A 26,599-nucleotide genomic window follows, 5' to 3' on the forward strand; every position below is an offset into this window, starting at 1 on the left:
GCACAAATTGCACGACCACTCCACATTAAGCCCTTGCACACTGTACGCAGGCCGACTGCTTTTCCTCTGAAAATGTGGTCAGGAAACCGGTGGTGCGCAAAGGGTGCCTCTCCATCTCCCTCTCTCTCTCTCTCTCTCGCTTTTTTCTTTCTCCCATCGACTCTGAATTTACCTTTCATTCTCTCTATGCTCAAAACCGAACAAAAAGTTTTTGTAATCTCATTGCACAAACGAGTTGTTTTCTCCCTTGAAAGAGGGGTATGGCAACCGGAGGTGCACTGCGGTTGCCTCCTTTTTTCGCTTTCTTTCATTTTGTCTTCTTCTTATTTCTTTTCTCTCCCTGTCTCTCTCGCTCTCTGATTTCTCGCTCAAACAACACAAACCCTTCGAAACCTAACATTCACACTGAACAAACAGACCTTCAAAATTTTCCAACCAATCCAATAGCACTGCTTCCATTCTCCAGACTAGTATGAAACATGAATCAACGAAAACACTTATACTGAATGCAACCCAAAGTCAAAGCGCTGCTTAAAACACGGAGTAAATTATAACCTTTCAAAATCTTTCCAAGGGCGCCACATTTTTTTGAGAAGTTTCAAGACCATGCCTCTCGGATCAACTTCCTTTTTTCCTTATAAAGTTTAATTTGAAATTTGATTCTATTATTTTTTGAGAGACGATTCGCACGCTGATTTCGCTCATTCTGATTTTGATGCATCGGCAGCTAGCTTCACAACTAGACACTGGTAGGGTTTCCGAATTTTTCTAACTTTTGTTTGGTATTATTTTTGTGGCTTTCCAGAAGTTACTATCGTTTTTTGAGTGTCTCAGTATGTCTATCAGCTTCATTTGTTGCCTTCTTTTGATTTTTTACTTATTCTTTTGTCAATTAATTACTTTTGCTGCATAAGACTTGTTTTTGGGTTATCTTTCTTTCGTCGTTTCTTCTTAATTTATTTCTTTTTCACTCTAACTTAGGTTTCTGTCTTGTCATTTTTTCGATTTGGTAGTTTATAGCTATTTGTTTGTTTACATAAATGCTTTTTTAAATGCTTCTTGATTGCTTTGCGTAAATTATCTATGTTTTTATTCTGATTCTATTTTGTTCTTTTTGTTTCTATAATCATGGTCTGAATTATTTAGGATTTTATTTTTGTACTTTTCCCAGTCACCTTTTTTATTTGATTGGATTGGCATTTGTATTTTTTTGACATACACAGTTAGAAAAAGATTACAAGAGTTTTCGTTGAAGACATAGAGTTCTTCAAATAAGAAAAAGAATCGTTCAACGATTATTTTAAAGATCAATAACCAACTGTGAGCAGCAATAACACAGATAAAACAAGCTAATCATATAAAAAAGCTGTTGACAGCCCTCCCTTAAAACTTGAAAATAAACAAGTCCCTCAGACTACATTAGCAAGCACTCTGGCTTGAAGCCCTTAATGTGCAACTAAACTAATAGAGGGTACTAAATATTTTGTATAAATGTTTTTTCTTAAAGAAAATTGCAAAGGCACAATCTGTGCAAGAAAATGGAAATGAAAATCTGCTTAGAGTTTGATCAGACACAAAATCGCGGTATTCCTATCTAACGTATAAACGACTTTAAAATCGCTGACGAATTTTAAAAAATTGAACTATATCAAAGTGGGCCATTTATGGGAATGACATTCGAAATAGATTTGAAGATGTCATGATCCTATAAAATTTCCCCTTCTTCAAAATTTTTGAAAGGAACAGAAAATTGTGTAAGAACAATTAAAAAATTATTACTTGTTCGCCGGTTACATAATGTATAAAAACTTAAGTATTATATAGATATGTATATAATTAAGCTTTGATTCATTGCAATAATTATTGAAAATTGTAATTGTCGTTGCTATTTCCTTCGGGTTCTAATACCATCATTGCAGTAGGTTAACTAGGCTTTGCGTTGGATGTCCAATATTTGTTGGGGGTTTGTTGGGGAGCAAGTTCAAAGAAAAAGTGGGAGTAGTTTCAATGTCGGAATGTTATATCCTTCCGTGGTTTGGATTATATCCTTGATTAAATTCTGTTGTGTTTGTGAATCAGTTGCTTAGTTTTTCTGTAATCTTGGTCGTACACAGCTCCTGGTAGCTGAAGAGAAGTTAGAATTCTTGACTGTATCACTGAATGCTCAGTCATCTCTTTTCAGTGGTCTATTTATAGGCAAGTTTTTTCGGCACAGATGCCAAAGTTGTTCCCGATTGTTGATTTTGAGGCGCAATTGTGTTCTGTGAAACTTTTGGAATTTGTGGAATGTCTTAGCAATTTCCGACAGCTTCACAATACATTGGATTACGTATGGGATGGCGAAATTTTAAGGCTGGGCGTTGCTGCTTGTAGAAATGCATCAGACAAGATTTTCGGTCTGGCATCTGTTGCTGTTCCTCTATTGCCCTGTTAGTTGCAGCTTAAATGACCATTTCCATTTCGATGTCACTACATTCGCCAGTGTCCGTCCGTCCATTGCTCTTCGGTGAGTTAGTCTCGCCCCGTGATTGTGTCTTCATTGGTTTCGGAGTAAACCATGCACTCACTAGATTTGGCAAGAAAATCGCGGTTGGTATACGGCCCTCAGCAACTCTGTGCTAGACTTATCGTTGAATAGAGGCATCGAGTGGCCATCTTCAAGGCAGCTTCTTCCTTGCATTTTTGTCAATTCACCGCAAGCCGCTTTTTACGCTCAAGTTGTGCCACAGGGAGTGAACTTATGGCCTTATTTTTTTTAGTCCTTGTTCGTCCTCTCGCAGCACAGAATCCCTCACTTCTATCTTTTCCGGTAATTATTGCAAGTAGATCTTTCTAAAGGTTTTTCTTACAACGTCTGCCAATTTTCGCTTCCCCGATTTGTTCAATGACGTGCTTTTGAGAGACGAACTAGTACCTGTAGATGTTATTGGGTTTGTTCCTGGTGTAATGTGGAAGGGTAAAAAATCCGATTCTAATTCAGAGTTGAAGGTGTCACGTGATTTTGCAAGGGTTGAAGGAGTTTTGCTACCTTTATTTTGAGGCATGGTCGAAAGTTTGATTGAGATAAACATTTATAAAACAAATAATGAGTGTGTGAAGGCTATGCGAATGGCAAGCAAAATGCGATTAGGTTTTACGTGCGCTGTATCTATGCTCAGATTTTTTTCACGCCTAATCATGGGTTTTATCTTGATTGCTTTTTTTGGTGATAAAAATATTCATATCTGTCTTAATTGTTCACATTGTTTACGTTGTTGTATATTTAACGTTTGCCTCTTGATTGCACTATAATAAAATGAGAAATTATAGCGAAATGTTAATGGATAATGGGATCCAAAAGTAATGTTGTGAATTGAACTGGGGATTGCGATGCAATATCTTTTGGTGAAAAATAATTAAAGGTTCTATTTATGTGAGGTAACTGCGTCGCAATTGTTACTGACGAATTAAAAGTGTGATTTTGTGCTGCAAATAATGGTTTAGTTGTAAATCAGTTCTCATAATTTATAGTTGAGGTTTGCGGTGCAACTTCCATTATTTGAGCTCTATGTTCTAATTCATGGGTGAAGACAGCTGCCCAGGTTGAGGTCCCAGACGGAAAGTCGATATGTCCAGACCGTCCCAGACGGAAAGTGCCTATGTCCAGACCGTCCCAGACGGAAAGTGCCTATGTCCAGACTTTCGTGCGTTCACCAGACTTTCGTGCGTTCATGTCCAGACCTTCGTGCGTTCACCAGACTATCGTGCGTTCATGTCCAGACTTTCGTGCGTTCACCAGACTTTCGTGCGTTCATGTCCAGACTTTCGTGCGTTCATGTCCAGACTTTCGTGCGTTCGACAGACTTTCGTGCGTTCACCAGACTTTCGTGCGTTCACCAGACTTTCGTGCGTTTATGTCCAGACTTTCGTGCGTTCACCAGACTTTCGTGCGTTCATGTCCAGACTTTCGTGCGTTCATGTCCAGACTTTCGTGCGTTCGACAGACTTTCGTGCGTTCACCAGACTTTCGTGCGTTCACCAGACTTTCGTGCGTTCATCAGACCTTCGTGCGTTCACCAGACTTTCGTGCGTTCATGATCAGACTTTCGTGCGTTCACCAGACTATTCGTGCGTTCATGATCAGACTTTCGTGCGTTCACCAGACTATTCGTGCGTTCATGATCAGACTTTCGTGCGTTCACCAGACTATTCGTGCGTTCATGATCAGACTTTCGTGCGTTCACCAGACTATTCGTGCGTTCATGATCAGACTTTCGTGCGTTCACCAGACTATTCGTGCGTTCATGATCAGACTTTCGTGCGTTCACCAGACTATTCGTGCGTTCATGTCCAGACTTTCGTGCGTTTTTCCTTGTTTCCAGACCATGTAAATTTGAACGCACGACACCCCCGTCGTGCGTTCATCTGGGTCTGGACATATCGACTTTCCGTCTGGGACCTCAACCTGGGTGATAGTGTGGTTATTGTTGGTGGTTTGGGTTGTTAAATGTTGTTAAATGAATGACATATTTTTGCAATTGTTCCCAGCAAAATTTTGCTCATCATATCTAGATATCTTTTTAGTTCCTAACAAAACAGTTACGAGAAAAGTAATCAACTAGTCCCAATTATGCTCCGACTAGGTGCTCAATAAATGAAAATTTATGGGTATAGCCGATCGACTCATTTGAATAATCAATTGTTATTAGAATTATTAGATCTGTGTTATTTTGGTATTGAAAATAGTCTGCGAAGATTGTTGAGTCGTGTAAAATTTTCTCCATAAAGGAAGTATTTGAAGTAGTCAATAGAGCAAAATAGTCTCTGCAATTCATGTTCGTTGACACTGTATTGTTCATCAGCGGTATTTAGGAGTCGCGAATCATGTGTAATGGCTAGCCACTCTTCCATACTTTTTCATTGTAATGCAGCTGCAAGTCCAGATCAAGAGACACTGCATTTGACTCCAAAGTTCAATTTGGGTTGAAATGGCCATTTTCAGTGATTGATGTCATTTTATGGTTAATTTGGTTAAAATGTTCTTCGTGATCCTCAGGCGATAAAAACTTTGTAGAGTGCTCCAGGTGGGCAACAGACTTTAAGAACAATTCTTGTCTTTTGAGAATTTTGGAGGATCGAATTGCTAAGGTTGCGGCTGTTCTTGATTCGAGGGCCGAAAACCCAGTTCGTGGGAAGTTACGTCCGAGCCATTCAATCTCCAAATTCGCAAAATGACTTACTGGTAAGTCAATACATAGAGGGTATTCCTCTAATCTTTTCAAAAATAATCTACTTGTTTTAAATGACCTTCCTTCGAATCAGCGCTAACAATTATTGTCCTCCTGAAGACAAATTTTATTCTAAAACCTAAAACAATACAATCCTTAGCTTTTTGAAGTTCTATCGGCATGTCCGTTAGTCCATAGAGTCCGGATTCTAAATCTGTCAGTACCAATTGTTGCGCCTATATGAAAATAGAGATAAGATGTTTGGACGTGTGTTTGTGTAATTGAAGTAGACTATATGCGTAATTGAAATCAGTTGTAGAAAAGTTTGCGATGTGATGATTTTCAATTTCAACTAAGTGCTCTGACATGGAGTCGATAAGCATTTCGATTTTCGGGAATTGATCCTTGTTTTCAAGTTTTACCTTATTGAGAACTTTGGTGTCGAGCGCTAGTTTGGTCGAAATGTCCGTTTTGGCTATAAATGCTGTCAAGGAATTGAAATTTTCATCAGTACAGCTAAGTAATTTTTTGATATGAGCTTTATTTTGGGCACTTTATTCCTTCTGTAACTTTAACTTTTAATTCCGTTGGAACAAGTCTTTCTTCTTGGTTTTTTGGCATGTAATTTTGTGAATCTTTGATTTTGCTTTATGTGACATCAGTAATCAAATTCGTGAAACTAAAACCAGAAATTTTGAAGGGATCTCTTGTTTCATGGAGCCATGGGTAGTGTTAGTGTTATCATTTATTGGTTTACTATTGTTTGTTTGTTGTTGTACAACAGTCGGTCCCAAATCTTTGGAAAGGTCTCCAAACACTGATTTTGCGTCAATTTTCTATGACAGCCAGTTTGGCATATTTGCTTTGCCAATTGTTACAATTGACGGCAGTCTTTTTTTCGCAATGGCTTTTATCGGCTACTTTTTATGATCCCTGTCATCCATCTGTTGTGTGTTTACTTTCAGAGGTTGGAGTATCTTTACGATTTTGTTCGCCAAACTTCGACTGTTGATGGTAGAGACAGTTACCGTGTCTATCATGGCAGAACAGAAGTGTTTCATTGAAATAATCCTTGAAATCTTGTATTTGATTGACAACGGTTTGTCGTACTGGATTCTGTTGTTATTTTGGTTGCCTGGGTTTGCGGAACATTTTAGCAAGGTGATTGAAAATTTAATAGACGCTGCAATTTGTTTCTTGGGACAAACTGACATGTGGTTATAGCTCCATTTCTGGCCATATTTGTGGCATTTTTCGTTGTTTGGTTATGTGAACAGCCATTTAAATTGCAATTGAAGTATTGACGTTGTTGGTTGGAATTTGTGTGGCAATTTCTACTTCCAAATTCTCTTAGTATATTAACAAATTTGTTTTTATCGGCTAGCTTTTAAAATCCATCGGATGATACCAAGTTTTATTGGATTTGTTTTTTTTGACTGCTTCGTCCTTAGAAGTTTTTTTCAAAATCGGCCATTTTGTAAGGAAAATGTCTCGAGTATTATATTCATCTTCATCACCAAGTCTACAGTTTTTAAACTGTTCATTGAATCTTCCATAGAAAATTTCCATAGACTCTGCTTTCTGTTTTCTTTCAGGAAGAAAAAATACATACGAATCAAAGGTAATGTTCCTGTTTCGAATGATGGACTCCTCCATCGTTTTTCATAGTTTTTTGGTCCTTTGCCCTCGCTTTCGATTTCAAGATGTGCATGTTTGCTATTCAATATCAGTCATCTTCCTGTTCCGACTTACAGATAGAGTATTTATGCTGTTTTTTTTTTGCACACTGTTAAAAATGTTGAATCCCAAAGTCCAATTTCATCAATTTTTTTGCAACGTTTTTGCCAGTTTACGTTCAGTTGGACATTTTCAGTTAGCTTGCCCCTTTCATAATGATGAGTATGACTTTCGACGTGTTCCTCATAGGTAGGTTCTTTGGGATAAGTAACAAATATTGGAAGTTAAAGAAGCATTTCGTTGAGATTAGTGTTCTCATTGGCTATGAGAGCCAATTTTCATTGAACTATTCACTTCTCTCAGGTGAGTAGAGGGTTTGCTGTTGGTTTATCGAGTTAGATGTTTTTCGAGTGAGATCCAAAGCGAAACGAGAAAAAACAATTACAGCAGGATTTTTAGCCCACAATTGGGCTCAACCGTCAGCACTATTTGGAATATCAGTTTTCAAACACAACGCACTTAATAGTAAGGACATTTGTCACGAATATTTCTTTTCGTTACTACTATCCGTTCCGTTTGTAATTGTTTTTTGCGACTATCAATAAATTGCTTTTCAATATTGAGTACAAATTGGATTTCACAACGTGAAGGATTTCATACTCCGCCAATTTGTAGTTGCTAGTTTCCCCCCTCAATAACAAATTGAATAAATTAGTCCAATTAAACCATAAAGTCAATCTTTTCGCACAAACTTTTCCATGAAATAAGTTCTTTTTCCGTCACTTTTTTATAGCATCCAAGATTCCCAATTTTTCCACCAGTCTCTCCTTTCCTGCCACGATTCTTTCCCACTGTGTCGTACCTATTGTCCAGTTATTTTTTAAACAAGCAAGTTTCCCAATCATCCAAGTGACAAGAGATCCGCATGGTCGACGATTTTCTGTGAAATTTCTTTAATGAAGGGGGTTGACCTCTGGTGGTCAGAATTGAGAGAATCGAGATTATCGAGTAATGGAAGTAATTGTTTCCCAGGTTCAAATCCCAGACGGAAACAAGTATGTCCAGTCCGTCCCAGACGGAAAATGTCTATGTCCTAGACGGAAAGAAGTTATGTCCAGACTTTCGTGCGTTCTTGTCCAGACTTTCGTGTCTTTTTGGATGTCTCTAGTCTCTAGACTATGTCACTTTGAATGCACGACGCCCCCCCCCCCCCTTATACCATAATATTCAATCTGTACATTTCTGATGTCGTGTGGGATAACAAACTGGGATATAGTGATAGTTTTATTAAAAGCCCGTCTAGGTTGCGGAAAATCAAAATAAGAGTCGTTGAAGATAATTCTGAAAATACTCATTTTTCGTGTTTGAACACTTTTGGTTTTTGGCCATAGCTTCTGCAAAGTCTTGTATTGTTAGGTGAAACGTATACTAGACGCCCGCATTGAAAAGCTCGTTATTGATCAGGCAATTAATGACAAAACGTTTTTCATGGCTGATTTTTGTCTCGATGGTTCTGATGGTAACTTCAAATCAATTTGAGGATCAGCACGTTCGAAAAAGGAAGTAAAAATCTGATCGTGGTTAACTATTGTCTAGTCAGGTCTGGTCAAACACTAACCTCAATCTAGATTTTATTCAGAGTGTTCAATAAATAACAGCATGCTGTTTGCAACTATGAAAAAGTTTTCTTCATATCAATTAAACAAATCATCGGATCTTCGGAAAGTTCAGTTCTGAAACTGATTCAGATCCACACTAATCTGCCGGATATATTGTAATTGAGGTTATTATCTCCTGTTGTTGTTTGTTGCCCGCTTGTTTGGTTTGGGGAATACGTCTTGAATGGGTACAAACACAGCACATACAGCATTGTGTTTGGTTGTGAAATATCTTCGACCGAACACAGCCCCGTCACTCAGACACTCTGTGGCATCTACAAAACCAAAGCAACAAAATTACCCACGATGAGGTCCGCGACCCAAGACATATACTGGCCAGACGGACTTAAGTCGCTGAGAGGGGGTCGGATGCGGCCCTAATCTGGAACCCCCTGTCCGCGACCCAAGTCGGTCTGCTCAGTAAATTTTGGGTTGCGGAACACATACTGGGTATTATTAATTCTGCTAGATCAAAAATTATAGAAAGGTGAGCGAGCTTAGAGAGCAAAGTCTCTCAAACCGCCATCAGAGCTTTCCTCATTAGCGTTATTTTGAAAAATATATTCTTTTAAGTCAATTTTCGACCCTGTTCAAATCAATTTGGACTTTCAGTGAATTGTCAAGACACAATTGTCATATACCCCCCCCCCCCCGTAACTGAACTGTGGATTTTTTTATCGTGTAATATCTGAGAGAATTTGGATTTGGACAAATTTGTCTAATCAGCATTTCATTAAGAGCCAGCACCCCTACCAAAAGAAAATAAACAATTTCTAGTGACAGACACATTTTGAGGGATTTAGGTACACGCATTGGTCGCGCGACTCCAGAAAATGGCTTGTCGGCTTTTTGTGAAAAATTAACGGGTCTTTTCAATTCCCCCATAAAATCGTAGCCCCCTATGGTATTTTTACCATAATTGGAGGGGGCTATAGTTACCCGACAACTAAACTGGGGGGGGGGGGGGGGGGGGGTAATGGAAAAGACCTAAATAAACTTCTTGAGCTATCGAAAATGGCGACAAAGCTTGTTTGTACATCAGATTTCACAACTTAAGTTGCTTTGTGTCACTATAGATTAAAACTTGCGCGTTGAGCATGCTATTAGTTGCTGTTTTAATGCGTTGTTTGTCAATTTTGTGCAAGCAGTCGCCGGAATAAAAGTGGCAAAGTGGACCAAAAGGGTCAAATTTAGTGGGTAGGAGCGCTGGCTCGAATTGTTATCAGTTAATGCATTACCAGACCAATTTCCTGAAGATCCATTATGGTTTATACCTGGATAGTATGAGGAAGTGTCGTCCAATTCCACCCCAACATACACCCCATTGGGCTGGGCGGGTGAAAGACGGGACACGTGACCCAAATACCGAACAGTTCCACTTGCTACAGCTGTTCCCCCTCCTCCACGTGCGCCTGCACCTGCCTCTGATTGGTCTCCGAGGAGTGTACCCAGGGTTCTTCTAGTTTCAACAGTGACCCGGATGCCGACTTTCACGGACAGACTGAAAAGATCAAATGGTACACCTAAATTTTATTCCATGTGGTCCAGATCAAATAACAGAGAACTATATCAACGAATCAAAAAACGGGGCAAGTTTAAATTGATGTAGTGATTTTTAAATATCAACATGTTAAAGGATGGGAAGTTGATTTTTGCCTGGGATTTGTCAAACTCAATTTCATTTAGTTTTTTATTTCATTGAAATTCAATTTTGCGTAAACATAAAATTGAATTGCAATGAAAAAATAAATTTAATTAAAATTAAATTAGACTGAAAACATCAAAATAAAGAATCATTGAAAAAAATCAACATTTATTGAAATGTTCTCTACTTTTTGGAAAGATGACACATTTTTCTCATTTATTCCTAAAAAAATATGCGTTTCTCTCTATTTCATTCGATTTATGCATTCAAAACAAATCTGTACAACCAGATGCTGATTTCTAATATACATTTTTTTGTTTTAGTTTCTGATGCATCCCAGATATCAGGAACGTGCTTCTTCACTTTCAAGAAAAAGTAGTCGAATAATGAGTTGAAGCTATTTTTCTTTTATTGCAAAAAATTTATTTATATCTGAAAGTATTTTCTTATTTCAGCTGATCGAACAAAACAGATCATCTTTTTCCAGTAAACATTTCGCTTAAAAATATCGGAAAACAAATAGGAATATTGCGAAATCAATAGGTAGATGAACAACTGTTTGCTAGATTCTCGAGTTCTGAAGCAGTTCACAAACGTTTTTCAAAGTGTCTATTCGAAAGCTAATGATACATACCGCAACAATTGTTCCCTTAATTTCAACAAATTCTTAATTGATTATCACAGCAAAAATACTCAATTGATTATCACAGCAATAAAGATAAATGTCAAATTGTTCAAACAGTGTAGAGGAAAAACACAAAAAATGATCAACTTATTTTCACTACAAAAAACCAAAGGCATCTAAAAGCTGAGACTAAAACCCGAAATATCGAACTCTGACAGCTTTTGCTGGATATTAATCCAAAATGGCTGCCAAAGACGAAATTTTTAATGTCTGAACATTTTTTCTATAAATTTTAGGCTTGAAGGTTTTCAATATATTACTCACGATCTAAAATATTGATGGTAAATTGAGAAGTAAGACAAAATTTTTACTCTGAGGATCTTAAGATTAAAAAGTTATCAAAGTGTTGAATTAGGATGGAAAATTGCTTTGATTGTATGTATTTGCTCAGTAGTGAAACCCAATGACAGCTACAGCGACACTAAAAGAAGGATGAATGAAGGCAAAAAAATTAATTTGTAACAAAAAACTTTTTTACAAGCCTCACTGAGAACTCGCAGCAAGAATCAGCAAAATGATATGATTTAAATTAAATTGCGTACTTTTTACTGGTTTTAGTAATTCTCACCTGGCTCAACAGATAAAACGTTTCGTCTCATCTTTATAAGACTAGATTATATTTCAAAAATAATTCAAATTTGCGTTCTTGATTCGGTATCATCATCTAAAGTTAAACTGACGTATTTTATGCAATTTTGTTGAACATTGCTTCATTTTTTTCTATAGAAATAGCACAGAGAGATTGACAAAAAATTTTGTTCTGTACAGTAAGTTTTCTAACTTATTAATTTGCCTTCTTTCAAGGGGATATGAGGGAGGAGCAGACAGGGACAGTGTTTTTTTTAATTTGAAGTCCAAGATTGGAGCAGAAAAAAGTTGTAGTCTCCCATTTCACAAGTACGGTAAAAAAATGAAAATTTTTCCGCTCCTTAAAAAACCTTCTAGCAAAAAAATTATGGATTAGTAAATCTGAATCATAGACAGTACCAGCAAATTTGAAGAATCGAAATGCAGAAGTAGATTTTTAAAAATGTTTTCTAATATTTTTTTAGATTCTTTTAAATATTTTAAAAGTAAATTTTTTTAAATATTTTTTAATATTTTAATTTTTTTTTAATTATTTTTAATTTTTTTCAGAAGGTTTCAGCTGAACAGAAGTTTTTGAGAAATTGACGAAATGTGCAGATAACAGCCTTATTATTTTTGAGATTTGCGAAGTCTAATTAACTATAGTGACTGCAAGGGTATGGCCTGATCATAACTATTTCGAAGCAGTTTTGGTTTCCTTTTTTGGTTCGTTTCCTGAAGCCACTATTATTTTAACGTAACCGACGACAAACAAAGTATTAAGAACTTTGAGAAATGATACAAAAAGCAACAGATTGTTGGAAATGAATCAAAGAATTTTTCTCAAAGGCAATAAAAATGGTTAAAAAAATGAAATGTACCAAATTATATCAAATTGAATATTTGTTCTCAATGTTTGAGAAAAAATAATATCTTTTCTGAATCCATTAACAGAAAAAATGACATATATAACAACAAATGAATGCATGATTCAAATCTCACTCAATTAGGTTTAAAACAATTGTCCTCAAAATCAAAGAATGATCTAGTAAAAAGGTACGGACAAGAATTTATTTTTTATTACGACGTTGTTTTTACCTGTCAATTAAGACACTAACTGACAAGACCAAAACGAATTTAGCAAAATTTTAGTTGCAATTTTATGAGACCAATTTTTTTAATTTAAAAAACAACAAAATATTAATAGGACATTTAGTTTAGATACCATGCAACTCCCCGCGAAACGAAAGGAACCTGTCGTTACTGAGATCAAGCCATAAGACAGCTAAAATCTCTGTAATTTTTATCCAAACACATTATCAAATAACTACTGAACACAATTATTGAAAAAGGAAATCATATTGTGTGAAGTGAACAAAAAAAGCTCTTGGAGACCGCAGTATTCGCTCAAGCACAATTACCTCACTCTGATTCAATATCAAAATAAACAGTTTTGAGCCCTCAAGAGTACTTGCCATTCGTTGTTTTTGCTACTTTGACGTGATTAGAATGACCACAAATTTTTCTATTTGATCACTCCAATTTGATTTCAGGAATGTGAAAACAGATGTTAAAAAGACAGCGCCCGATGCAATTCAAATTTTTTGAGTTATAAGAAAACGGCGGAAGGCTAAAAATAGCTCTGAGAGATATTCCTATGAGAAAGGACTGGCCGAGTGAACGATTCAGTGTACAACTGGATTGATTTTAAGCGTTCTGATAGTAAAAAGGACAAAAAAGGAAACCCATTTTCGAAATGCATCCCTTTTTCTCTAGAGATATCAAAAAATTGAAAAAGATTTCTTAACAGTTGATTCAGTTTTTGCAAGGTTTTGTGATTGATACCATTGTTGTATCTGTAGGCAAATGATATCGATCGGCCTTAACTGACTTAACAGAAACAGCCAGTGTTGCTAAACCCTAAATAAATTTGGAAGCTGGATAAATTATCAGCAAAAAATTAGAAAAAAAATATTGTTTGGACCTTGCTGACACAACCCACCTATTAAGTTTGAGATTTTCATTATTCCAGCTAGCTCGCGATGCTGGCATCACCACAGAGCACGCTTGGCACTTGCACCCAGGCATTGGCACGTGCCAGTTCAGAATGCTTTGGATAGTCTGGTGGGGCGAGGCATGTCGGTGGTACCCAGAGGTCAGTGGACGGCGTTGGTTTTGTTGTGATGAAACTCGAATTCCTGATCTGCTCGGCGATCTGGGAATGTTGGGAATGGGCGTTGGGTATTGCTCATCCTTAGAATCACAAAGACCAATCAGATTTATTCAAGATATTTGGTTTGACATTTCTTGAAATAGCAATGGTGACGTCATACGATAATGTGCAAACAGTTGACAATAAATTGGCTATTTATGACCATTCGGAGTTTTTTTTGAAAAAGGCCAGAACAAATATTCAAAAAGCGGAAAAAGAGAAAAAGAATAATCCGTTATAGTAGTGTTCAAATAAACAACTGCGCAAATTTAAGTCTCTTTTTTTCAAAATCTATTTAGATCTTAGATCTGAGGAAAGTATGGATCAAGTATGCATGAATATGATCTTAGTTCTCGAAAACTTTATGTAGGATCAAAATTGAAAACCTCAGTGTCAAAAATTCTAGAGCGGCCTTGTTTCCAAAGTGCAATCAATTTTTTGAGAAAGTTTGTTAGATTCCATACAATAATTGATCCAAAAGTTGTACCCACGACAGGAATCGAACCCTCCTTCTGCAAAACAAATATTCACTCGCAAAATTTTAAGGCAAACAGAAGTTCACGTCAAGGGTCTAGAATATTCTAGAAAAATCATGACATCAACTTTAAAGTATATAATACCGATGTCATTTCGTCTGCAATCTGCTCAATGAACGTGGGTTTGTACACATTGGGAGGCACTAATAATCTGCTGTTTTTGTTGTTGTTTATGTCAAGCAAGGGTAGATAATTGTTGTTGTTGTTTGTGCTGTTTGAGTCTGAGTCACTTCTCATTAGTAGGTTGCGATGACTTCGCCTCACTGATTTCCTGTTCCTAAAAAAGTAACTCTAATATTGACCAGAAGGCAAAATTTTGGGAGAAAATGTTTATCCGGCAGGATTTCGCCTGGAAAATTTTGACCGAGCGAGATTGTGCTATAGAAGGTTGGTTATATTGTAAGATCGTTATATAGAAAAGGTTTTTGCAAAATCTTGCAAGAAATTTATCCTGAAAGATCTTGCTACAAAACGTTTATCTTGCAGGATTTTGAACAATTATCTTCATAAAATTTTCATATTCATAAATTTTTGTTTCCGACTGCAGAAAAACCAAAGTTATCTTATATCTTTTTCGCTCATTTTAGGGTGTTTTATCACCGTTTGGCTGTATACCAAAACCTTGACTAATTCTTGTACACATTAAAAGTGATTTAAAAGATTAACATGCTTAGCATTTTAAAATAAATCCGCGCGCTTATAGCTGTTTGTTGCCAAAAATGTTTGTCAAAACCCAAGGCGAGTTTTTCTAGACTTTGCTTTATTATCAGATCATTTGTAGTCATTTGTAAAAACCATTTATGAGACCAGCGAACATAGTTTTTTAAGACCATGTACTTTAGGGCCGCAGTGCATCGGTCTTTTAAACATAAAAGATAGTAATAGTAAAAAAAGAAAAACTGTGGCACGCTATGATCGCTATGAGACCTATTAAAAATCGCCAGATTTTGTAAAAAAAACATATAGTAATATATATATATATATATATATAATATATATATATATATATATATATATATATATATGTATATATATATATATATATAATATATATATATATATATATTTATATATATATATATATATATGTATATATATATATATATATATATATATATATATATATATGTATATATATATATATATGTATATATATATATATATATATATATATATATATATATATATGTATATATATATATATATGTATATATATATATGTATATATATATATATATATATATATATATATATATATGTATATATATATATATATATATATATATATATATATATATATATATATATATATATGTATATATATATATATATATATATATATATATACCTGTTTCCCTGAGGTCTGGAAGGCATGTGGAAGTTGCCTCCGTTTACTCCGGCTGATTTTGAGTTTGAGTTGGACTGATGAGACAGGGAGAGTCTTCCTTTGGGATTGCTGTATAACTTCTGGAGATTCCCAAGTGCTTCCAATTGGCGATGTTTGTTTATTATCACCTCAGTCAGTTCCTAAAAAAGCGCTCAGATTTTTCAGCAATGAAATTTTTGGTAGTCGATTTGGTTAGAGTCGGATCGATTGTAGTACAGCAGACGAAAATCTATCATGTGAACTCTCCAACAATCACAGACTGAGAAGACTCTATTCTCATATAAATAGATCATGATACCTTTTTATATTCAGTCTCTTAGATTTACACACTATGTGTATGTTTTTGACTCCGGTATTGTATGTACCTACCACTAACAAATTATCTTCAGCTTTTTCCCCGAGTCGGTTAGTTAGTGAGTTAGGTAAGTCTACTTCGCGCGAAATAAGTAGCCCTAAATCTATATCCCTTAAGGCTGTAAAAAGAGCCCAAACAGGAGCCTTAGTTGGCAAAAATTAGCATAATTAAAATGTTTAAAAACATTGTTTAAATTTGAGGTTGATTATGGCCAACTTATGTCGATGCTACTTGTTTTTTCTTTACTGCCATCTGAACTTGCAAGGTCAGCATATTGTACCCGTTTCCAATTTTCCCCGCTCATTGTGTGAGATAAAAGTATCAATTAGAAGCAGCTTTGATTTTGAGTAATTCAATTTTTCAATTTCAACTGGCTAATTTGACAATTAAGCAAAATTTTGACTACCATATCATAAAGGTTTTCTTATTTTAACAGCTCAAAGTGCCGCTAGAACTACAAAGAAGGTCATTTTTAAAAACTTCGGTGATTATAGATATTTGAGCACAACAGAGGAAGAACGTAAATAATTGTACAGTTTTATCTTGTTATAGTTCTTTCTCTTTTATTCAGTATTTCATGTCAGGATTCGTATACTTCCCTGGTTTCCCACCGCGAATGTTAAACTTGAATTGAAAGCATCTTACTTTTTTAAAAGTTTTCAATTCCCAGTAAAATACCTGGTAATAATCCCAGACCTATCCCGTGATTGTCTTAAATCATAGGGGGAAAATTCGGATCAAACGAAGATTTCTGCGAAATGTTTCACTGGTTTTTGATTTCAAGCTAGTGTAAAGCAACGTTCAGACTTACTGAATCTTTTTGAACTTGTTTACATAACTATAGTTATGAAAACAAGTTCAAAAAGATTTGATGAGTGGAACAAATGTGAATTTTGTTTCAATGTCAAACTTAAAAGTGTAACAGACTCGGTGAATATTGATGGGGATTCAGCCCAGTAATTACCACTCACGACAATTTTGCTATGATCATACAAAAACAAGTACATAATTCAGTTTTTTTAAATTATGTCTTGTGGTTTGAAACCGAACATTTGAAAATTTGAATATTTGATTTAAGTTCATCCAGAAAAAAACATAAATAATTATATTGCTTCTGGAAATGTCATTTCAAAGATCAGTCCAGCTCAACTAGTGATCACCCTCATAAAAAGCATAATAAAAACGCCGATGAAAAAAGTTGGGCTTCGTCATTTGTGTCCAATTCAGAGTGAAGAAACCAACGATATCCTCTAAACGATCTAAACTCAACCATTTTTGAAGTAGGGTTAAATCGTTTTTTGAAGAGATAAACCCCTTGGTAGACATAATTTTAGCAAATCAATTATTTGGAAAGTTTGCTTAGAGTTTTATTTTCAATAGAAATGATTTAATGACTCAGTAATGGTGTTCAACCGTTGCAAGAAAGAATACCTTGTTTATGTTAGCATGTTGCTGCTGACTCATCCCTCCCAACTTGTGACTACTTTTTCTTTCCACACCTCGCGGCACATTATCCCCCGCCTGTCTGCTCTCCAAATAATTCTCCAAATACTCGTTTAAAATGGAAGCCCGCAATTGTGCTTCTTGGGGCGAAAGCATACTGAATTGAAGGTATCTCTTTTTCCTTTCCAAGCGAGGGCTTTGAACAATTGGAACACTTGTCGTTTTCAAGGCGTGTTTGTTGACCGATACTAACTTTTTAAGCGAGCTGCTTTCGCGCTTAACCAAAGCCAGAGCTGGCAAAGTCGCTAATTGTACCAAAGGCTTAGCACATTCCCACGTAACTCCAACCGGCAGTATTTTTGCGACAAGCTCTGGAAACTGGCAAAATTGGTCAATTTTTCCGCAAAAACTTGATTCTTGTGTTTGTTGCGATATTTCAAAAGTCTGATTTTTTGTCAACTTTTCATCGGTTTGAGAGTTGAAATCATTTGTTGGTTCACAAATTTTAACATCATGTTCGGTTTGAGTAGCAGTTTCGAAAATTACTGTTAATTTCGAACATTGCTGGTACATGTCTTGGTATGTTTTCACGGGAGTTTGGGTAAAGTAGTCACGTGATTGACGTCTGTGGGTGACTTCTACATCGTCCGTTTGGGTCTCGTTGTCCTGAAATTCGCGGTCGTCTTCCGGTTGAGATTCTGGTTCACCCTAATAGAAAGAATAGTGATAAATATTACTAAAAGAGTCGAATCAATGTCTGAACGTTGAAAAGAACCTTGCGTAGAAACATCGCGTAAGAATCGAGCAAGACTCTTGTTATAATACATAACGATACAAAACTGTGCAAGCATCTTGCATGCAAGGTTCTGGACCAGTTATTTGTACGATTTTGTACTTTCGGTCTTGGCCTACAGTTGTACTGTTTCGTCAAGGGACAATTATTCTGAAAATATTAGTATGCATGTGTTTCAGAGATTATAGTTAAAATCAAGGTAAATTCATTTAACTGTAAAACTGCATTTTGAATTTTGATTTTAAAAAAACTGGATTAAATTTACGTAGCAATAACCCCTCCCCCCAATTAACGAAAATCGGTAAACTCGATAAACTCGGTAGCCTTCTTCACCGCAAAGAAGCAAGATCTTGTCAAAATAATCAAGAAAGATTATAAAGACATGGCAATGCACCCACTTACTCGAAAATGAGCAAAAAATATATACAATGCCGGAAAATTAAGGGCACTGTACACGCAAAGTTAGGGTTAAGGTGAGTTATTGAGTTAATGATAGTCAGATTTCCCCAAAACTAGGGTTTTTTTAAGTAAATTTACCTTAACTTCATTTAGTGTGATAATAAGATGTGTTAAATTTTGATGGTTTAAAGTCTTTGAAAACATCAACGGGAGTTTTAATCATATGATCTCTTCAAAGCAGATTTGACCAAAATCTGATAATTAAGAAATCATGCAGTTTAGGACATTAGAACATTAGAAATGTGCAGTTTAGGACATTAGAAATGTGCAGTTTAGGACATTAGTATTGCAATTTCACATTAGAATTTTTTAACATCACTCTTTAGAAGTTGTATAGAATAATTACGTCTTAAGTAATTATTGTGAAAACTCGCCAAATCATGACTTTGGCTAATTGAAATTATTTCCGCGGAAAATAGTAATGTGATGGTTTCAAAGAAACATCGAAAAACTTAGAAGTTTTCTTTATTAAAGTTTCCAAGAACAAAAGAAGAACTTACCTGACGAATTTTGTTGTTATGTCGATAAGTAATGTTCACAAAACTGAACTCAATTCTAAATTTGTTTTGGCGCTATCATTATCTTATTGAACTATCAATTATGTGTCAGAAGTAAATTCTCCACCAACAGAAACCTGATTCTAACATCCATTGACCTCCAACTAATGAACTCGATTGTACCTAGGCCATATATGATTCTCATGAAATGTTGATGAAAATTGAAAATCACCTCCGGGATTCGGAACTAAGATATATTCACATGTCAATCAAGTAAAATATTTTTAGCTAGTATAAATTTTCTCTGTATATTTTTGCATAGATAACTACTATAAATACGAGCTAGTTTTTGTATAATTTCAGTTGCAATTTTATTTTAAAATTCAACTTATTGAATTCTTTTGACCCGTGTTATCGACCACGACAAGTAACAAAAGAACGAATTGTTCAAACAGCTATGTGCCAAGAAATGAAGTTTCATTGTCCGAAAAAGTGGGATACATCAATAAAAATTTAGGACTTGGATTTTTCTTTCGAAATACTTATGTGTACTTGGAATTCGGTAACCGAATCGATCTGAAAACTTAGTTTTATTGTAATTATTATTACCTCCTGTTCTGTTTGATTGCTTTCTTGCGTCTGTTTTGGACTGCTCTCATTGAGTGACTGATACACTTCTAGTTCCGCAGTCAATTGAGTGACTTGGTTTGACAACAACTTCACCGAATGCTGTAGTCTAAAAATGACAAAAAAGATATCGTTGTTGATTAATCTTCTCGGTCAGGCAAGACGGTCAGTCTTAGAAATGAGTAAGCATTATAATGTCAATGGAAATGAACCATTGTTTAGACTAGGGTCAATTACGTCCGATAATTGCCAAATCCCGTTTCGACGAGGAGAAAACTCTCCATATACTCTCATTTATTTGTGAAAGATCGTCTCTTTGCCCCTTCAATCTCCCGCTCAGTGAATGAGATAATAATTCGTTTCAATAATACTACGGTTACGGTGGTTGAACCCAGAGAAAAAAAATGTATAGAGGCTTAATTGTTCCGACCCCACTTGTGCGGGGGGGGGGGAGAACTATATACTCAAATGGGTTTTTTGTTCAGACAATTTTGGCTAATCGATATATTCATCGCAGAAATATGTGAGTGTTATCATTAAAAACCTCGCCCTGCGTAGAATTCGAAATTTAAAAAAAATTTTTGTTTTTCGTATTTTTTGAAGCGTTATCGAGGTTAAAATTTTTATGTGAACACGTGATATTTGCATGATTTTGTTCACTTTTAGCGTAATTTTTGTTCAAATTAAGGCTTTTCATTAAAAAATTAATTTAAAGTTACATTTCACGCAACAAAATGAGACAATTCTGTATTACCAATAGACCGATGAAAAGGCTAGTTCTGGACTCATGAGGAAGTTTACTATTAAAAACAAACCTCAAATTAAATTTCAGAGCTGTTTTTTTTAGAAAACTTTTCTTATTTTCTATTGCTTTTTTAGTCACTTAGAGACTATCAACTTTTCAAATCGAGGTTTCCGTTAATGACAAACCTCATTTACAGTCGAATTAGACCCGTTGAACAAAATATTCAAGAAATCGCTGATGTTTTTTTGTCTTCGACTCTCAGTTTTCGAAATTTTTAATGAAATTTTCATTTACTTATTGCGATTTTACTAAGTTTTGGGAGTTCTATGGTATATATTCGCCAGCTAAAAGTGCAATCGGTTTCTTAATGTGCATTAAGTTAACCTATATGGTGCTTTGAATGGACAGCTAATGGCTGTAAAGACTTTAAAAAATAGTTGTTGAAAAGTTTTTTTTTGAACGCAAAACGATATTAAGCTTATTTTTTTCATAAACAGTCAGCCAGCCTTAAAAATGGCAGGTCCCACTCCTTTAATATGCAAAAAAAATTAATCTGGTAAGCGCTTTTTTATGCTAACCAATGGTTTTATGCCTCCGATAGCACGAGTTTTCATAATTTCAAAAAAAATCAGATTTTTTTGTAATTTTGGTTCCTTTTGAAATCTTATCTCAATATCCTAATACTGATAGTTCCAATTGGCTGAGAAAATACGTCCAATGGATCATAGATATATCTGTCAGGCAAAAGATTATGGTTTAATTGGCTTCCAATTTTCTTCTCACATTTCTGCTTTTTTGGTTTTTGATTGTGTTTGTTGTTGTTTTCATAGTCATGGGACTTATTGTGACGTCTTATTGATGACATATTGATGACAAACGTACTTCTTTTCCCCTTGAGGTCTAACGTGGTGTACTTGTCGACTTCCGTTGAAATTTATTTTTTGGACATTATCCAATCTTAAACTTATTTTTGTGAACTGTAAGTCAGTCTCAGTAATGACAATCGCTCCCTCTTTTCTAGTGCAAATAACAAAAATCTGACAAAAGTCTGCAAATAACAATTAACAAATAACAAACAGAATTGATAATTCCCAGTGGATTAGAGAAGACATTCAATGGATGATAAATAAAGTTTTCAGAGAAAAGTTTAAGGTTTAACTGTCTTCCACACTTTCTTGCACTTTTATACTGACTTCCTGGTTTTTATATGTTTTGTTTTTGCTTTCATTATCATTAGATTTTTGTGATGTCTTAATGATAAATTAGGAACGACAAACTACCTTAGCTTTTTATTGAGGCATAATTTTGCTTATGTATTGACTTCCGTTGAGAGTTATTAAATTTAGTGGCTATTAAGACTTTTAAAAAAATTTTTTCTTTTTTTTACTACTAACCACTATTAAATCTTTTTCATGATTTGTAAGTCGGTCTCAGCAAATGCAGGACTCACTTATATTTCACTGCAAAAGAAAATTAATCAGCTAAACTGTTTTATCTGCTAACTGTTGCTTTAATGACTTCGATTTTATAATTTCAAAAAAAATTGGAATTTTTTTTTTGTAATTTAAGTTCCTTTTGAAATCTTATTACATTATCCCAAAATTGATAGTTTAATAGAGACTTCCAATGGATCTTAGAAAACGTTTTCAGTGAAACGCATGTGGTTTAAATGGCTTCAACATTTTCTTCTCAGAATTTTCTACAGATTTTTTGGCTTTTGCATTTATTTGTTGTTGCTTTTATAATCATAAGACTTATTGTGTTGTCCTCTTGATGACTTATGATTGGCAAACATCCTTGCCTGCTTTTTGAGGCCTAACTTAGCGTATTTTTTTACTTCCGTTGAAAGCTATTGAATATAATGACGTTGATTTAACGGCTTTTTTCCAAAATATGTTATATTTGTTCATGCGTGTTGATTTTTTGAAGCCATATAGTTTTAAAAAAAGATCCCATTGCTGTTGAAAAGCTATATGAAATTAGAAAATTCTCTTTGAAAAATTCTTTTTTAATTGGTTTTGACACTTTTCTCTCTCATTTTTTTTTGAATTTGCTGTTTTCGCTTTTTTTATGTAGTAGTGAAAAGCTGACTGGTCTCATAGGCTTTTAATTGAGGATTAAATGAATGATGTTGCTCAATGCATTTAGTTTATAGCGAATAATATTACAGTTTATGATATTGTTCGTTTTAAATGATTTTTTATACTTTTCAGTTTTAGTTCTTTTCGTCAACTTGTAACTTATTCTCATCATTGAGAGGTTCCTTCCAATTCCTTGTAATACAAAAACTATTTTTCAATTGATATCATTGCGTAACTGATGTTTTTTTGTTGGACAGTAAGCGTTTTCATAAGAATTCTGTGAGTTGTCAATATTTGTGTTTCATTTTCTCTTCTTTTATAGCACATTCGCGCTAGTTTTTGCTTATTTTGTTAGCTTATTTTGTTCTAGCAATCTCTCTAATGGCAGATCTTTTCAGAGCTGGAATGAGGCATGGTATTTCGTTTTTCAATTAGTAATTCGGTTGTGTAACGATTTTTTTAAACTCAAATATCTATTTTTATTTGTTTCATCATTAGGTTTAAAATTAAGTCAAAAAAGTTGATGAGCTCGGGTCGGAACATCATGCGTGAATGCACATTAACGGGCATCTTTGTTTTTTTCTTAGTGCTTTATGTAGAAAATATTTTAAAAGGACAATGTTCTATGAAACAAATAGTTTTCTTAATGTCTGTTCTTATCATCTGTCGCAATAAGTTCAATTAATCGAATATTCGAAAAACGCCAGAACTTCCAACTGAGTATGCAAATGAGCAATGTTGGCAGGCAGTGTTTTTTGAAACATTGATTATTTTGACTTTATATGACATGCTATACTTGAGTAAGATTAGGCAAACTTGATTTGTTTAGTTTTGAGAAATGCCGATTTGTTCTAATGTCCTGGTTTTTAAAGCACAAAAACGATGAAAATCAGACATGATTATATGGTAGGGATAGATTTTGATCGTGTGTCCGTTTCCCTTTATTTCTTTCCTCCTTTTGTTTTTTTTTGCTGAGTGTAAGATAGTTGATTGCTTCAAAAAGTCTTTTAAAAATTTGGCTTAATTAAAAAACATTTTCTATCCTAAGTTTTAATTAAGATGAACAGTGAGGGCTCTCTATCTCCAAGAGACCGAACAAAAACATCACTTGTAGCACGGTATGTTTAAAGAATCATGAGGCAAGTGGTTTTCTTTTCAATTTTCTTTTTTCCTGTCTTTGTCGCTTGCTATGAAGATCAGTCCCATGACTAAAATTTGACCAAACGAGAAAAATACCTGAAAGATTTAAACACTTCTTATTTTTGGATATATTATTTACTTGTTTCGCTGCTTCAACGTCAATGTATCATTAAAAAGTTCCAACAATTTCAAAAAGGTCAATGCGAAGGGTAGTCGTTTTGTTGTCATTACCTGCTGACTGCTACCTGCTGAGATATTATCAAAAAGTCTAGAAAACTTGCGTTGCGAATACCAACTCTCGAATTAACTAGTGTTCTCGCGTGGCGAATCACTACAACTCTAGACTAATATTTTTTCATCTAGACTTACAAACACCAAAAGAGGTTGTAAATTTTTTGCTCAACTGAGTCGCAAGTTTTGAATTGAAGACAGTGAATCTCAATACGCGATATATATGCGCAAATTATGAACACAAAGCAATAGACGGGGGAAATACTAGATGAACGCGAGTTAAAATTTTATGGGCAATTGGTACATGAACAAATGATATTCGTAAGGCATGAAACATTAAATGAACTCGATTATTACTGAGAAATTATTAGAAACAGTTTTTCAAATAGTACAGACAGTTTAAAACTTTTAAGAAGGTTTCCAATTGAATATCTAACCATCTCTGATTGAGTAATTTGAAGTTTTTAACATTTCAATTCAAATATTGGGAATCAATTTAAACAGCTCTTCATTAAATGTGTAAGTTTGAGTGTCACTTTTGTTTGAATGACTAATACATTTCCTCTTAGTTTTTGCTTTCAACAAAAATGTTTTTCCTTTAGCTGCTATAATGACTTAACTTAGTGGAGTTTCTAAACACATTCTACTCTGTTTGTTTTTTTTAGTTCTTTTTTCAACACTGGTGAACACAAACAATCTCATTAACTCTAGAAAATGGGAGTCCGGTGAATGACATAACTTTATGCTGATATTTGTTCAGAAAACCACAAAACCGTTGGTTGAATATGTTTGTCTCAAAGTTCAAAAATTTTTTTTTCTAAAAATAAATTGTCCACTATTATAAAAAATTTTAGTGAAATTTCGCTTAGGCGTATTTCTTGAAGTTGATTTTTTAAAGTTGTACAGAAAAACAAGCTTGGTGGAAAAAGCTATAATTCGTTAGTATTCAAAATGGTGTGGATGATCGGCATCGGAACATATCATAAGCAAAAACAATTTATCAAGCCTCCTTGTTTGATATGGTTTCGTGGAAAACCAGTGGAAACCTTAAGTCAAGTGTATCTTGAGGTGTGCCGGAAAATTGGCTAAACTGGTTTGATTCTGCGACATTTGCAGCAAAGATGTTAAATTTGTTTCCATTTACTTTCTGACAAACCTTTTACCCATTTCTGAATTCTCAATGTACAAACCTCAAAAGCAAACTTTTTTCTGTTGAAATTCAACTTAAAATCAAACTCTTAGAAGAAATCTACAAAAATCGAGCACTCACTTGAGCTTAGAACTGATAATCTTGGCAATGTCTGATGCCCACGTCGTCTTTTCAGCCCCACTTTTAACCCACTCGCTAACAATCTTGGCCGCTTCCTTGCTAGCCTGGCTATTGAATGACTCACTCGCTCCTAGGGAACCCTTATCCAAAGACTTGCTTCGCCCACTTTGGGAGGATTGGCCAGATGTTGGTTCTCGAGTTGACTTTGGGGAGGTGTCGGAAGTCCCGGTTGTGCTTTGTTTGCGCTTAAGTGCCGAAAGTAACCCGCCGCCTGTTTTTGTTGGTTGTTTGCTTCCGGATGGGGCAGAGGTGCCTTTTTGTTTAGAATCCATTGTCTAATAATTATAGTTTAATAATTATGATGGTAAATTACTCTTGATGTATTCATACCAATTTCAAATCTAAGGAATTTATTGCATTTTTTAACTCCCAGCTCAATAGTTAAAAAACGGTTTTGTTTGATAAAAGGAAAAACCAACGTTCGATATAAAATAAGAGTTTAGAAGTACATAGCTTTCATAGCTTTTAAGTTTGCAAAAGCATCGATCGTTTTAGACATGAAAAGTCATAGTTTTAATAGCTACTATAATAAATGCAATCTATAATTATGTTCACATAGAATAATTTATTAATAACTTATTTAATTTTCAAAAAATACAAATAAATGTCGATAAAGCTTTGTTACAGAATTACGAATAAAGGTCAATTTAAAATTTGAAACTCCAGAGCGGTTCGAAATGTTGAAATAAGCTTTCGCATAACAGAATGTATGTTTGTTTAATGTAGATAACCATTTTAAAACGTGATTGCGGTCAGGTTGTTATTGCCAAATGAAGCCTAAACAAATCAACAACAATAAACAACCGCCACCATCGAAAACGGTAAACACCAATGACATGAACACCGTACCTTTTTCTAAACGCTATTCCTCATATATTATGATGAAAAAAGATGGTGGTATATTTTGCTCATTTATTACAAAATCTTGATGTCATAAACTGATCAAATACTATCAAACACATTAATTCGGCATTGATTCACAAAAATGCGTTTTTCTCTATTATTTACTAACAAATTGAACGTGAACAGAAATTTACAACAGAAAAACTGAACAGAAATTTACACAACGTGATCAAAGAAAACCAATCTGATTAAGTTTTGATGAAATAATTTGCTCAATCCTAAGACACGAGGACCTGGGTTGGGTGTCAACACTAAAAATTGCAAGATTTGGGGCAAATGGATGCAAGATTTGCTGTTTTTAGCGAATCTTGCTGTAGAAAAAGATCGAGCGCTTGATGAGCAAAACTCTACCTAACTTTTGCCCGAAATTGCTCTGGGTTTTATGAGGTAGAGTATAACAGCGCAAAGGAGAACAGCAGTA

At 34.8% G+C, this 26,599-nt stretch overlaps 2 protein-coding genes across 2 annotated transcripts in view; both read right to left on the bottom strand.

Moving 5' to 3' along the window:
* Window positions 1-26,599, bottom strand: part of LOC142339563 (putative small nuclear ribonucleoprotein Sm D1) — a 179,917-nt gene that overhangs the window by 81,587 nt on the left and 71,731 nt on the right. The window lies entirely within an intron of this gene.
* Window positions 8,496-25,793, bottom strand: LOC142340182 (uncharacterized). The gene is made up of 8 exons (XM_075390684.1): window positions 25,216-25,793; window positions 19,731-19,857; window positions 17,361-18,080; window positions 15,536-15,714; window positions 14,272-14,464; window positions 13,442-13,692; window positions 9,817-10,043; window positions 8,496-8,817 (listed from the first exon to the last, which is right to left on the bottom strand). The coding sequence occupies exons 1-8, from the start codon at window positions 25,545-25,547 to the stop codon at window positions 8,672-8,674; spliced, it is 2,175 nt and encodes a 724-aa protein (XP_075246799.1). The 5' UTR covers window positions 25,548-25,793; the 3' UTR covers window positions 8,496-8,671.

The sequence above is a fragment of the Convolutriloba macropyga genome, chromosome 5, assembly GCF_964194025.1.
Source record: "Convolutriloba macropyga chromosome 5, txConMacr16.3, whole genome shotgun sequence".
In the NCBI taxonomy this organism is placed as follows: domain Eukaryota; kingdom Metazoa; phylum Xenacoelomorpha; order Acoela; family Convolutidae; genus Convolutriloba; species Convolutriloba macropyga.

Excerpts from the sequence above, each read along its gene's own strand:
- LOC142340182 (XM_075390684.1), bottom strand. The coding sequence starts at position 25,547 with ATGGATTCTAAACAAAAAGGCACCTCTGCCCCATCCGGAAGCAAACAA. Across the intron at positions 19,858-25,215 it reads ATTATCAGTTCTAAGCTCAA|ACTACAGCATTCGGTGAAGT; the intron begins GTGAGTGCTCGA and ends TGTCATTTTTAG. Across the intron at positions 8,818-9,816 it reads CACTTCCTCATACTATCCAG|ATGCCACAGAGTGTCTGAGT; the intron begins GTATAAACCATA and ends TTGGTTTTGTAG.